General features: G+C 37.2%; 1 protein-coding gene across 1 annotated transcript in view; it reads left to right on the top strand.

Moving 5' to 3' along the window:
• LOC111516322 (cytochrome P450 4C1) overlaps nucleotides 1-15,860 on the top strand; it is a 32,351-nt gene extending 16,491 nt beyond the window's left edge. Inside the window, exons 6-8 of the mRNA XM_074174197.1 lie at nucleotides 8,143-8,211; nucleotides 11,193-11,541; nucleotides 14,683-15,860. Of these exons, the coding sequence (XP_074030298.1) occupies nucleotides 8,143-8,211; nucleotides 11,193-11,541; nucleotides 14,683-14,849 (585 nt within the window). The 3' untranslated portion in view covers nucleotides 14,850-15,860. The remainder of the gene's footprint in view (nucleotides 1-8,142; nucleotides 8,212-11,192; nucleotides 11,542-14,682) is intronic.
• The last annotated feature ends 58 nt before the right edge of the window (nucleotides 15,861-15,918 follow it).

The raw sequence follows: 15,918 nt of genomic DNA, 5'->3' as shown, positions 1-15,918 counted from the left end.
AGTCGGAGCGGAAGAAAGAAAGGACCTATCAAGTAATTATCAATTATTGCCGCCCATACATTTATAGAAAATTGATATTGATAATGCCTTTCACTAACTGTGTGCGGATTTTCAAGAGCCCAAACATGGTAGTTATGAAAGTTTGTGATAGCATTTCGGGAGAAGTTTGCCTCGTCCGTGAAGAGTACGTATCTTAAATATTGAGGATTTCCAGCCAATTTTCTCAAAAACCATGTACACATAGTAATGCGTTGGGGAAAGTCTCGTGGCAAAAGAGCTTGTTGTTGATCGTGGATAATTCTCTAAACTGTGGACTCTTGTGCTTGTTTCTGGATTCTCCTCGAGAGCGTTCAAAACAGCTTCTTCCAATTCTGGGGTCCGGACTGCTCGTGGTCTTCAATAATATCAGCTGCCCTCTTAAAGCTACCTGTTTCTGCCAAACGACGATGGAGACTAGCAAATGTTGGAGCTGAAGGCAGTACTCGATTAGGAAATCGCTCCTGGTAAATACGTCTTGCTTAGCGCGCATTGCCATCCGCAAGGCCATAAACGAAATGCATATCGGCTAAATGAGCATTAGGTATTGTTTAAATAATCCATTTTTTCAAAATAATTGTTTTCTACTTCTACTTACGGAAACTTCAACAAAACGTCTAACTGTCACAAAATATGTAATTACCAAAACTACTCACAAACGTCAAATTTATTTCCAAAGCATTCTTGTGAAAAATGCAAAATATTCGTAATAACTTCAACATGCATCGATTATCAAATAATCGACTTGAAGTTTTCAAGTCCAAATAATTAGAAAACGTTTGCTTACAGCGACCAGTAACAAGGGTAGCTTATTTACGTAGATATGATAGATGAATCGATTTTTTTACTGAAAAATGTGCTAGAAGTACGCCCAAAAAAGAAAAAGACGTGTAGGTGGTGCCTCCTACGAGTAAGAGCAATAAGAACATCAGGTTCGAATTCGACAACTCAAAAACCTCCTATTACCAAGTTTCGTTTAATTAAGTTCAGTATTTCAAAAGTTATTTGAAAAAAAACGAAAATAAAAATAAAATTTCAACATCCTGTATCTTGAAAACGAATCGTTTTCGGATATTCATTTATTTGGACAATTTATATTAGAATATTGTGAGGAATAACCTCCTGAAGTTTGTCAAAGTACTTTTAAATCACCTTGTATTTGTTCACTAGAACACATGACAGAGTTAATTATATAATACATAATAAATCAAGCAGGTAGATAAATGGTTTTGATGATATTTTTACACGCTTCATATCAGCTTCACCTGTATGTATGTTTGTATATATGTATGTTTGTTTGCTTGTAACTCCCAAGCTCGGGATCTGTATAGACAGAATTATCTTCATTATTATTGCTTGATCTATTCGCGGGCAGATGGCGCTGTACGTAACCTCTTTGAAAGGTTGTTCAAAAGAAAATGAATACTACAGATAAAATATTTAGATATTTAAATATTTTCAATTACCCGTGATTTGATACAGAAAAAAGTTTTGAACGAAATGAAAGACACATTTTAAAATCTAATTCCATTATTTGAAAGCAAACCAGAATATGGATTTCAACAATGAAAACGTTATCGTAAAATGTACTCCTAAAAAATTCAGTTACCTACTTAAATATTTCAAAAAATCGAAAAATGAGAATTAAGGTGCTTGACATTACATATCAAATCAAGAGATTGATTTGACAAATAAATATAGTTTGAAAAACTAAAAAACACGCTTTTATAGCATATGAAACTAAAAAGTGAAAAATAGATATAGTTTAAAAAAAAACTAAAAAACACGCTTTTGAAGAACATCGAACTAAAAAGTTAAAAATAAATAGAGTTTGATCAAACTAAGGAACAGGCTTTTAAAGAATATCGAACTAAAAAGTAAAAAATATTTTTTTAATAAGCTTAAAACAGTAACGATCGAAAAATAGTAGTATAATTGTGAAAAAAGCGTAGGCGCTAGATATACAAAAAATATGACACAAAGTGCCCACGCTTTTTTCACAATAATACTAGTATTTTTCGATGGTTATTGTTTTGAGCTTATTTAAAAAAAAATATTTTTAACTTTTTAGTTCGATGTTCTTTGAGAGCGTATTTCTTGGTTTTTTCAAATTATATTTATTATACATAATTTACATAGTATTATATCATGAAATGAAATATAAATGAATAAATATGAGTGATAATCCACAAAAACATATACTTGTCGTGGAACAATGAAAGAAAATAATGACAGTAAATAATGAAGGATAAAGGTGTATACGTTTTGACAAAAGACCAATTACCGTATACATATAAATACATACATATACACAAATACACATATATAAATGAAGCTATTTGTGATTTATAGTATCGATACTTTTTCATTGAAAAAAACTTAGTCTACAATGAAAACGAAGACCTCTGTAGAATAGTCTTTTGGTCCCATTGTATCATTTCAGAAATTATTCTTTATATCGATCAGTTTATGGGTGAATGATCTAGAAAGGTTTAAAATCCAATTTTTCAGTTCTTTCTTGAATGGGCTCAGCTTAGCGAGTTGACGGGTCTTTCAACAGAGACTTCCAAACTTTGATGATTAATACCGGACATCTTGTTGAAGCTACATCTGTCAAATTAGCTGTCATTCAGCCAAATGAACGGATGAAATATTCCACAATACGAATTTCACTGGTTCGGACTTCCATTGTCTATAATATAAAATGATTTGAAATCCCTGAAACAACTAAAAAAAGAAAAAATTAAAAATGGATAGCTGAAAATAACAATTATATTAAGCAAAATAAACCTGAAATGAAATAATAGTGAAATAAACTACAAGTAAAAATATAACCATTGAATAAATGAAAATAAAGGAATGAAAAAAAAAGAAAATAATAAAAAGTGTAGAGATTCCAAGTTACGTTGATTCACGACGTTTCAATTGTTAGTATCTACAATCGTCTTCGGGTGATGACTGGACTGATTCCTCCGAGAGATGACTATTTATAGGTCGTTGAAATACTTTCACTTATCCCTGCTTTCCATTTTCCGCTTCACTGGTTCCGTTTTGGCGGGAGTTGGCCATTTTTCGCTTGATGATGGGTTTCTATATGTTGCGTATTTCTACGCTGGCCTGACTGAATACGTTGTTGGGCAACATGTATGCGGCTTCCTTGAATTTTCTCCTAAACCAATGTTCCTCTTTGTGCAAGATCTCAGCTTGGGACCACTCGATGTTGTGTTGATGGGTCCAAACATGGTCTGCTATTCCTGATTTGCTGGTTTTCCCCCGCTGTATGTGCTTCTTGTGCTCGACAATGCGAACATTCAATGGCCTCTTATTTTCACCAATATAGGATTTTCCGCACTCACAGAGTATCCGGTAAATGCAATTCTTGGAATCGCAGTCCGCGTTTGGGGGCCTGGTTTTCGTGAGGCTGCTACGGATAGTGTTACCGGATCTGAAACAGGTTCTGATGTTGTACTTGGAACCAATTCTTCTTATCCTCTCCGATAATCCTCTGATGTAGGGAAGTGCAAGCACTGGTTGTGACTGCGTCTCTTCCTTGCGAGGCTCCTGCTGTATTTTAGCTAAAAACTTTTCTACCATCGCTTTGGAGTAGCCATTCCGTTGAAGATCATTTTTGATGATATCTAGTTCTTTCTCGAGACCTTCCTTTGTATTACAGAGCCCAAAAGCACGATCTAATAGTCTTGATGATTCCTCTTTTAGTCGATTGATGGTGGTTGGATTCGTGGTTCAGATACTGTCCCGTATGAGTGGGTTTTCGGTATACAGATGTTTCCCACTTAGTGTCGGTCCTCTTCACCAAAACGTCTAAGAATAGCAATTCGTTGTGGATTTCCTTCTCCATTGTGAAGGTGATGGAAGGTCTCTCGCTGTTGATGTGTTTCAGATCCGGTAACACTATCCGTAGCAGCCTTACGAAAACCAGGCCACCAAACGCGGACGGCGATTCCAAGAATTGCATTTACCTGATACCCTGTGAGTGCGGAAAATCCTTTATTGGTGAAACTAAGAGACCATTGAATGTTCGCATTGCCGAGCACAAGAAACACACACAGCAAGGGAAAACCAGCAAATCAGGAATAGCAGACCATGTTTGGACCCATCAACACAACATCGAGTGGTCCCAAGCTGAGATCTTGCACAAAGAGGAACATTGGTTTAGGAGAAAATTCAAGGAAGCCGCATACATGTTGTCCAACAACGTATTCAGCCAGGCCAGCGAAGAAATACGCAACATATGGAAACCCATCATCAAGCGAAAAATGGCCAACTCCCGCCAAAACGGTCATCTCCCACGGACCAGTGAAGCGGAAAATGGAAAGCAGGGATAAGTGAAAGTATTTCAACGACCTATAAATAGTCATCTCTCGGAGGAATCACCCGAAGAGGATTGTAGATACTAACAATCGAAACGTCGTGAACTAACGTGACTTGGAATCTCTACACTTTTTATTATTTTCTTTTTTCATTCCTTTATTTTTATTTATTCAATTGTTATATTTTTACTTATAGTTTATTTCACTATTATTTCATTTCAGGTTTATTTTGCTTAATATAATTGTTATTTTCAGCTATTCATTTTTAATTTTTATTTTTTTAGTTGTTTCAGGTATTTCAAATCTGTTCTGTTTAAAAAAAAATCTGTTTAAAATCTGTTTTTCCGTTAACCAGCTGTCGCACCCCTACGAACGACAACCCTCAGAAGTCGAAACTTGTGCGATCCAAGGATTAACGAGGTCTTACCTTTTAACGTGTGATTCCTAACACGGGTTGTCGGTAGCAAGTGAAGATCGATCGTTCAGACTAGGGTTTGAACCACCGACCAGCACGGCAGTCAATTCGAGTGAGTGAACAAAGCACCCACACCGAACCGCTTGGCTACCGACTGACCAAATCATTTTGTATAGTAGACAATGGAAGTCCGAACCAGTAAAATTCATCATGAAACATTGTCAATCACCTTCAAACAAATATTCCACAATACGTTCAAGTAATATTTTTTTTATCATATGGGCACGCTTCCCCCATTTCATGGACACCATAAAATTGTCTTTACTGAGTATTACTATTCGCTATGTGGTGGTTCAGTAAACGATCGACTCGTACGTCAACGAAATGCAAGATCTGCCGAAAACATGGCCGCTATCTGTGAGAGTGTGCAGGAGAATCGCGTCGCTCACAAGAACTCGGCCTTTCGCAGACCACATCTTGGCAAATTTTGCGTCGTGACTTGGGTCTGCACACGTACAGAATACAAATGACCCAAGAACTGTAGACAACGACGTGTATTGGCTGAATGAACTCTGGAGCAGTTGACAACTAACCCTAATTTTCATCGAAAAATCATCTTCAGCGATGAGGACCATTTCTGAATGAATGGGTACGTGAACAAACATATTTGTCGAATTTGGGTCAGTACCAATCCACATGAGATCCGAAAGCGTTCAATGCATCCCGAAAAAGTTGATGATTGGCGTGGATTTTCGGCTGGCGGTGTAATCGGTCCACATTTCTTTTAAAACGATGTTGGCCAAGCGATTACTGTCAACGGCGGGCACTATGGGTCGATGATTACCAACTTCTTTTGGCCGGAATTGAATGATCTGTCAACGATCAACGACATGTGGTTACAACAGAATGACTTTACACGCCACACAGTTCATGCTATATTGGATATTCTACACGAGCGAATTGAGCATGGTCATCTCACGTGGAGGTGATGTGAACCGGCCACCGAGATCGTTTGATTTGAACCCAATAGATTTTTTGTAGGGTTTTCTCAAGTCGCAGGTGTATGCGAATAAGCCACAAACCACAGCGGTTCTCAAAGCCAACATAACCCATGTCATCGGTCGAATTTAGTCTGATTCATGCACCAGAATCATGGAAAATTGAACGTTTCAGATGCGCTCCATCCAGAGAAGCCGTGGCGGACATTTGAAAGATGTTATGTTTCACACATAATTACATCATAAGGTCTTGCAAACGAATGAAAAATCACGATATCTCACAGAAACATTTTTTATTTGAATTTAAAGATATGAAGCGCTTAATGAAAGACCCTATACAGGGTGTAACTGAATGAGTGTAAAACATTTGAGGAGGTGATTCCTCATCGAAAAAAAGATAGGATTTTTCATATAAAGAAATTTCATTGGAGCATCCTTTATTAACATACAGCCCCTTAAAGGGGTACATAAAATTTGTATATGTTTCAGTTAAATGCTGACGTGCTACTTGACTAAAATGGGCGGGAGCCCCATCATGCACAAAAAACATATCCCTTCTGACGCCCAAAGGAACTTCCTCCAGCAGTACTGGATGCACTTCTCTTAAAAATTGAACGTATGCCTCACCATTTAATCAAGGAGGTAGAAAATGAGGCCCATTTAAATCATCTGTTCTTGAAGGTTAGTTTCGACAATAGCGTGAGGGTTTTTATCAGCCCATATGTGGTAATTATACGATATGTGGTGACAAGATGGTTCGGAAAGTCTCGCGGTAACAGTGCCTGTACTCGTTGCTGATGGTAAGGGTATAAGAGTTGTTCCTTTAGAATTCGAAATACCGTCATATGATCAACATTTAGCTGGAAAGTAATCTTTCTAGTACTGGTACTAGGTTGTTCTTCAATCAAATCAAGTACTGCTTCCTCAAGCTGTGGTGTTAGTACTTCTCGATGGCGACCACAATCCTGCGTTCTTTTGTCGAATGAACCATATTCTCGTAATCGTTGATGAAATCGAGCAAATATTCTATGTGAAGGATGCTGCCGTTGAGGATACATTTCAGCATATCTTCTAGAAGCTTCTAACCCATTCCCTTGCGAGAGACCGTAAACGTAATGCATATCAGCCATTTCCTCATTTGTGTTTGCCATTTTAATAATAAGTGAATTATTGAAGTAACAAATCAAGAACAGAACAACATCACACAATTAGTATTAATTTAATTTCGAAAATTCACAAACTGACAGCGTCATACCAATTAAATTGTCACTATCGCTAATAGCGACCTACTAGATAGATTAGTTTCGTATTTCCGCATTTATGACGACGTATCTCTGTAGTTGTTCGTAAAATAATTTTTTGTTGCGAACTGGTTTATTTTGGGCAAAAAACTCAAGAGATATTTTTTGTTTAGAATGAAACAGGCTATCGGAAATGAATTTTTAAATGGTAAACAAATAATAAAACAAAAAGTTACAATGGAAATAAATTTTAGGGATTGTGTTTTCCGCCCCTTACAACCATGGGGTAAACCAAATAAATTTCTGGCTAAGTGTCATTTTGGTAGTACAAAACGTCAGGTTGATTTCAATATTGTAACTTTTTCAGTGCTTGTGAAAACAAGTGTTATATAACTTTTATGTACCCCTTTTAAGGGGCTGTATCTTAACAAGGGATGCTCCAATAAAATTTCTTTATATAAAAGATCCTTTTTTTTTGATGAGGAATCACCTCCTTGAATGTTTTACACTTATTTAGTTACGCTCTGTAGATTACAATTGAAATGTTGCTAACGAAAGTGGACCTGCTTCAGCTTTCACAATAAAATTATTACAGTTGAAATTCATATACGCCATTCAAAAAACTATTTTATATTAGAAATATTTGAACGAAATTCCAGGTGTTCTTTTTGTGTAAAAATCGATTCTGATTACTTTCGAAAGAATATATAACATTAAGTAGCTCTCTCGGCGTGCAAATTAGTTTCTACTTCTAGAATACTTCGAATATAAATAAAAGAATTAATTCATAGTACATTCGTCGTAAATAAATTATTCATCGAAAGTTTCCATAATTCTTAATAAGGACTGTAAATACTAATTAATGTAATCAACCATTCAGAATAATAACATTTGATATAAGACGCAGAATGATTACATATTGGTCAAAAGCTAGACCGATCAAGGGCATTTCACAGTTTCATTCAGTATTATCAGTTTTGCATATTTACAATATGTCTGAATGAATTTTTCGCCACCTATTATTACGGTTTAATATAAAACGTAACATTGGGTTCAATGAAAAAAAAAATACTATTAAACCTCTATTAATATTAAACTTCTTCAACATTGTATTTTTTCAGGGGCATGATACCACCTCATCAGCTCTTAGCTTCATCTTGATGATGTTAGCAGTACATAAAAAATGGCAGGTGAGATTCGCTTTGATTTTAAAAACTCGAAAATTTGTTGACTGGTAAGTATATAACAATAAGCGCCCTTTCACAAGGGGAGCTTAACGTCTCTCACTCCCGAGAGAAAGAAAGGCTCTTTAGAGCCAAAATGCAACGGAGCTTTCAGACGAAGGGCGGGAGCCGCCACTTCACGGGAGACGAGAGCTCTCACGACATCTGCACCTTGAGCCGGGGAGCCTCGTGTCCTAAAAATTCAAAAGCATGAGTAAGGGCTTCCACACGAGGAGTGAAAATGGCTCTCCCTGGTTGACGCTTCATACTATTTATCATGGCAGATTACGATATGGAGCTGTTGATTAGTGCTGTCTGCAACCCACTCCTTGGGATAAAAGTCTCGACATTTATAAGGACCTAAATGAAGTCGTAAAAAGTTGGATGGAAGTCTGCAAGGTGCTCAACGTAGATTCCGCAACTTTATGCATCCCATTCTTGATCGTTGACGTCTGTACATTATCAGGTCCGAAAGAAAAGTCATTTGTCGATGTTATGACTTGTCGAATCATTTTTGTGCATGGCTCTCCAGCTTCCTGAAAGAACGTTTCCTGAAGTGGCCGTCGATGGATATCTCTTGAATACCTTCACCATTTACGCTGGTATTCCCCAGGGATTCACATTCTCTTCAACCCTATTTTTATTGTATATTAACGATTTATTGAAAAAACCAAGAATCCAATATATTACCTACTTTGCTGACGACAGCACACTTGTCTCGTTACTCCATTTTGATTCAAAGACATCGGCTGCGAATGCATCTTCAGGGGCAGCAGGAGGTTGCATATCTTAATGAAGATCTGAAAGTGATTTCGAATTGGGATGACTAACCAGGTTCAATTCAATGCCACAAAAACCCAAGTGTAGGTTTTCGCCAAAAAGATAAATGTCTCGGAACCGTATATAATAATGTCAGGACAGACACTTCCGCTTTCTGCTTCCATGTGTTTGTTGGCACAACCATGTCGCTGGAATTGTAAAGGCTGTGCTTCTCAAAAGTTCGGAACACTGTTCCGAACCAGAAAAATGTACACACCTCAGCAACTTGATGCTTTATAAAGCTTAAATTAGACCTTCTATGGAGTTTTGTTCTCATGTATGGAGCTCTGTCCCTAAGCATACCCTGAAGCTGCTGGATTCTATCCTGAGAAGAGCTATCCGCCTGATTGAAGACGCGAACATCACTTACAACCTTGATAGTCTGGAACATAAAAGAAAGACTGGAGATTGGTCTCTCTTCTATAGATATTTTCACGGGAAGTGTTCAAGTGACTTTTGAGGTTCATCTCAGTAAACCTCGAACTTCACTGTTCAAGATCTCTTCCGTTTGGAGAACTACGTTTATGGAGAATAAACTTCCCAAATGTATTTAATCTCCAGCGCTCTAAAAGCGCCTCAAGGATTTTTCTGTAGTGCTTGTTTTTTGTCCTTGAAAATTTCTGGTTTTTTCATAGGCAATAGTTCGAAGAATAGAGAGCTCTAAAAATTTCTCTGGAACAACACTCCCACTTTTGTGAATCGATAACACCAAGAAGCAGTGGATTTCAGCAGCCATATAAATGGAGGTAATGTCTTTTGGTGAATTTAAAAACATTTCAGTTTGAGAATGTGAGTTCAATTTTGGCGTGGTATCAGACATCATTGATAGTCAGCTCATCTGTACCTTTCCTATGAGTATTCCTTAGAATGTATATACGAACTAAAACAGGAGTTCTATGAATTGAAGGGGTTATATTTTTAGAAGTGATTATTGAATGAATGGTAACAAATTGCACTTACATATAACACTGTCATCCTCACTGGTATACACCGATGTTTCACCTTAAGATACTTGCCCCAAGGCTCATCAGTACCAAATTGGATAACATTATATAAAATACACACACTTCATTCACGAATTACGATTTTTAATGTCACGGAATAAGCTTGATGAATGAATGAATGTCATTACGATGTCATCGATGACATAAGCAGAAGACGAAACATCGGTGTATACCAGTGAGGATGACAGTGTTCCATGTAAATGCAATTTGTTACCATTCATTTAAAGTAGAACTCATGTGAATGAAATCTGATTTTTATTCCACAACGAATGTTTGAAATACAAACTGAGTAGAGAAAGATATCTTCTGTATAATTCAGTGTTCATGTAGAAGTATTTGTTTCGAAAGATTCTTTTCTTTCGTATAATTCAATGTTTATATGAAAGTAGCTGTTTCAGGAGGACTTTCTTTCAGTTTGTGCCTGAAAGTTACTTCTTTGCATGATCTACACATCCATGTATAGAGTTACTTATTTTCAAATTGATTACTTCCTTCCTTTCTTTGGAAGATTCCCTCATCCTTTTTTTGTATCAAGATGGAGTAGTAGAAATCCAAAAACTTTCTTTCCCAGGAGTTTTATGTTTCATCATTGGCTGTAAGTTCAAAAGAAAAAGCACAGGGAAATCAAAATTTAGTCCGATATGAGTAATCCGCCCAGAGTTATGTCACAGCCAGTTTTGTTTATACCAGAGAACAAATGAGTTCTATTAAGGTGCGTATTCACCAAAAAAAGCGAGCATGAGCGAGCATTCGTTTGCTCGTGTTCGCTCATGTTCGCTCGTGTTTGCTCGACATATCGATATCTCGTCCACACCAGAGCGAATATCTTCAAGTTCGTAGTCGTAGTTGATCCATCTACTTTGTGCGAGCCTTCTTCTCGATCTTTTCTGAACGCTATCAACCATACGTTCGCTCGCTCGCTAGCCCGTACTCACCAAACGATTATTGATGCAGAATTCTCGTTCACTCTTGTTCGCTCGTGCTTGCTTTTTTGGTGAATACGCACCTTTAGGAATCCTTTCTGCTCAACTGTGCTCAAAAAAGTAAATTTTTATTCAATATGAAAAATGAAATAAAGTCTAGTTCATTCACAGACACTCCAGATATCTTTATTTTCGCTTTCAGGATTTGATTTACGAAGAAATCATGCAGACCTCAGGTGAATCCACGGAATATCCATCGTTGAAGGACTTGAATGATTTGAAACTCATGGAAAGAGTCATCAAAGAAAGCCTTAGAGTTTTTCCAGCTGTTCCTTTCATCGGAAGGATACTCGAAGACGACATACACGTCAATGGATATTTATTGCCAAAGGGAGCGTCGGTACATATTCATATATTTGATATTCATAAGAATCCAAAATACTGGGACGACCCGGAAAAGTTCGATCCGGATAGATTTTTACCGGATAATTGTGTCAACAGACATCCGTTTGCATATGTTCCTTTCAGTGCCGGGCCAAGAAATTGCATTGGTGAGTATTGCAACAACGGTGGATCCAGCTTTGGCGCCAAGGGGGTTACATAGTCGTGGTCAAGTCTCAAGAAGTTATAATTTAATTTTGATAATAATAATTACAAGTAAAAAGTAGGCATTTTATTAATAAATGTAAGTACTGTACCTAAAAATACCTACCTATATTTAAATAACAAAATAAATGTTTCCTTTACGTCTTCTCCCGAAACGCGTTATTGCTTCATCTACTTCAGTGGTACAGCCGTTTCTTCTTTTTTGCTTCCGACATAATTTTGTCTTCAAAAATGCCGAAGAGAAGATTCGAGTATTAAAAACTTGCTAATGACATCACTCACAGTTTTCACCACCACGATCTAAATTCACTTGTGTTCGCAATATCGTCGAATGACATTACTGACTGTGAAAAGTCATCCTCAGTTCAATCAGGTTGAAGCCTAGCTCCCTTACCCTCTCAGCTGAAATTACTGTCTGGATGGCATGCGCGCTTTCATATGAGGCAGCGGGCGGGCCTAGTACTTTCGAGAATGGAGACTAGAAACTTCTCGCTTCGCATTGAAGCTTACCGCCATCTATTGTACAGATTGACAACTATCGGGCAGGACATAGTTACTGTCTAGTCCCCTAGATGACGTTACACGGGGAAACGTGCGTTAAGGGTAAAGAAGCGGTTGTGTTGAAAGCAAAAAAAACATTTTTAAATTAGCCATCGCCCCCTGAACCGCTTCAACGCCCCCCAGTCTTCTCTGTGTCCTTTTCTGCCCCCCTGTAGGCCTCCAGCGCCCACAAGGAGGCGTTATCGCCCACTTTGAGAAAGACTAGGTTAGACGCTCTTCAACTATTGAAGCTCTTAGCCACGATTTAATTTTTCGTAACGTAGAGAAAGAGTTTTCGGTTGTCGCTACACTAACAGGTAGTGTAGCCATAATACTTAAAAAAAAATATATTAGAATACATCTCAATACCGCAATTAAAAAAAAAGTCAGAAATCTACTGCGGTATATCCTGACTCCGGTGCCACTTCACTATCCACAGCCGATATTAGTTTCCAACGACAGAAACTGGAGTATTGTCTAATAACAATGTTTATTCAAATTTTCGATACGTTCGTTCCCGAATAATGCGTTTGCCGCCAAAGTATTATATTAAATTATCTGAATAATGAAGGTACTAACAACGATTGTAACAGTAAAGAAAAAAGTAATACACATCATGAAATTATGAAACAACAGCAAGAATTAATTGGCGCTCCGGGATGACTTGATTGATTCCAGTGACGCATATGCTTTTTCTGCAGCACCACATTATCTGAAGATCTTGATTTGCCTATGTCCTCTCTTTCATAAAACAAAATGAAGGGTGTCTCCAGAGGCTCCATTAAATTCTAGACATCGCCAGAACACTTAGTGGCACGACTATCGTCAAACTTAAACCAGTCCGTTTCGTCTTTGACCAATGCGTAATAATGACCAGATTCAACGCCAGAACCACATTGAACAATGACTGCATGAAGAATATGATAGTGTTCTACCAGATTGAAGTGTTTATCTGTTTTGAACCTTTATAAGAGTTTGGTACTTCCGTCAGAGGTTGAGTCATGTTTGAAGTCACATACGTTTTTGCTGCCTCTTGAACATTTACTATAAAGTAAAGAAGTGACTATTTTTCCAACAAGGCTCTACAAACACAAAAAGAAATAGACTGTACGGAATCATTCAATCCAGAGCGATCAAGAGTATTGATTCTGCTATTTTTTGCTCACAAAGAGTATTCAACAATGACCCCAAGAATTCGGAACAATCCTCTTGTTGTCCTAACGTGTACCTAGTGGATTTCAAAGACTCCAGGAAATCGGTTGATAGGAGAGATGATACATTCTTACGAAACTGCAACTGCATGAACAATTGTTTGAGTTTGATGAATAAGTAGGAAACCTTGTTCTTGGAATTCTTCGTAAAATGCTATTCATGTAGCAAGTGTTTCCTAAATTATCTAATCCAATTTTTTTTGGCAATATTTTCAGGACAACTGTCTATTGATTCGTAAGGAAGAACATGTTTCACAGAATCTGCATTAGAGCCATTTCTCAAGCTGCAATCGATCCTTCCAAATGATGAAGGGTTTCGTAGAGAGGCCGATTCGGCTCTTGCTTCATAAAGCTCCTCCACTGAAAGGTGAACAGAACTACGAGGACTGCAGTTCATATTTGGAGGGCAAAAATGACATAAGTCCATTGACCGCACCGAAAAAGAAGAAGGTGGATCAATCACTTGCCAATTAACCTTGATAGGAGACTGATGAATATACACATATCTCGGCTTGTTTCGAAGAGATTTTAGTTCTGTACTGAAATGAGGGCAATGCATGATCTCAGCAAAATTATGTGAAGGAGGAATAGTTCCAAGAAACGAAGCAGCATTACCACGTTGAATAGCAATACTAATTCTTTCTATCAAAAAAGAGGTAGAACGGTAATCTTTCGATGCTAAGCCTATTTTTCTTCCGAGTTCATGACTCCGGGCCATGACCACCAGATGTTTCAACCGCTACTGGCTGGAACAGATAATTGCTACCAAAATTTTTTCGTTTCAATTTTTCCCCAGACAATGATGCAGTTCCAGCAGACTTCGAGCTTTCCGGTAGATGGGAAGCCTCGAACGTGTCAACGCAAGTGAAGTCCCATACCACAGGTTTACCGTATTTCCATGCTATGATAGAGATACCATCTGATCGTTTACCATCATCTCGACTAGTACCTAAGAGTTCTAGAATTGCAGGAACATCTACTGACACCATAGCTCGTTTCAATATGTACTTAAATGAAATCTATTTTGTGACAAAAATATAATATGTAGATATGACCATTATGTTTAACAATTTTATTTAGTGGTCCACCTAGGTCCAGGACCCAGCCCAGGGGGGTCATGACCCCCATAACCCCCTCCAGATCCGCGCTTGATATGCAACACTTGAGAGTGCTATCAGAAGGTGGCTCAGATATCAATTATCTTGACTAGGAGCAGGGACTGATTGATTGGTGTTAGTTTCAGAGTGTTTAGGAAATGAATGTGCCATGAAAAATCAATAATCTAATCTGAATTTCGATGAATCTATTTTATTCACTTCTTTTGTATTGTTTCAGGCCAAAAATTTTCTATGTTGGAGATGAAGATGGCCATCTTTGCAATTTTGAAAAATTTTGTGTTGGAACCACAAGATACACCGGAATCTATTAAACTAGTACCAGATCTGGTACTGAGGACAACAGATGAAAAACTGAGAGTTAAATTTAGGTTAAGAACGAAGTAACCTGCGCAATGTACTTCAATCAACAAAAACTATTATGTCCACGTTTACACGGGCATTAAAAATATGTCGTTATAACAACCGCGGTTCTAATATGCACCATTTGTAAAGTAACATGGATCAACTACACCTTCAATTTGAATATTATTGGAGTTCTATCCCAACAACAACCATTATTTTCAACACCTCGACAAGTGTTTCAAGAAGATGATCACTTAGTTATTGAAACACGTGTCGGAGTATTAAAAATAACGGTTTGTTGTTAGAAAAAAAAGCCAGTAATATTCATTACAACACCAAAGATTCCAAACATTGCACCACAAGTAGCTTCACATTTATAAAACCCATCCCTAAGTTTCATCCTTGCCAACACTACACATTTTATAAACTTTTCGTGAATTTGACATATTAGCTGTCAGAGATTCGAGCTTTTTTTTCATATGAAATGATAAGACTTGAAAAAATACTTTTGGTAGTAGCAGGAAAACTTTCTTCCTGGGGAAATATTATTTTGACCTTAATATTATCGTTTCCTTTTTTTTCTCAAATAGAAACAATCATTTCTATATCGATTATGAACAAAATTTGTAATGTTCTGCAAATTCTTTTGTAGGTCCTGCCATATTCTAGCGTAGTTCTTTACTGTTTATTCAAAAAATTGACGCTCTGACACGTTAGTGAATTTTCATATCAATAAATTCTTACATACCAAAGTCAATAAAACACGTTCATAACACTAATCTGTTTTACAAAAGTTTTAATGTTGTCAAACGGACTTGAATCCGTTCGATCAACTTGGTATTTACACAGGCATTAACAACAAGGGTTGTTGAAAATCTTCTTTTTTAGGTGCCGTGTAAACGTGGTCTGATGTTTTGTTATGGATTCATATTAGGTATGTTTGATTTCTCTGTGCAATAATAAATATTTATTGTTGAGAGACAACTAGCTTAATGAATAGCATATTCAACACCTTATATCTTCATAATGTTAATAAAAACTAAACTGGGGAAACAGAGATTTATTAGTCCAGGGGTACTAGGTTTTCGAGTTCAATTATGGATAAGATGAA

The sequence above is a fragment of the Leptinotarsa decemlineata genome, unplaced genomic scaffold (assembly GCF_025532065.1).
Source record: "Leptinotarsa decemlineata unplaced genomic scaffold, Ldec_3_MD MMD2_tig00000505_RagTag_RagTag, whole genome shotgun sequence".
Taxonomy (NCBI): Eukaryota; Metazoa; Arthropoda; class Insecta; order Coleoptera; family Chrysomelidae; genus Leptinotarsa; species Leptinotarsa decemlineata.
The sequence above is the reverse complement of the archived record's forward strand: the minus strand, read 5'-3'. Positions and strand labels throughout refer to the sequence as shown.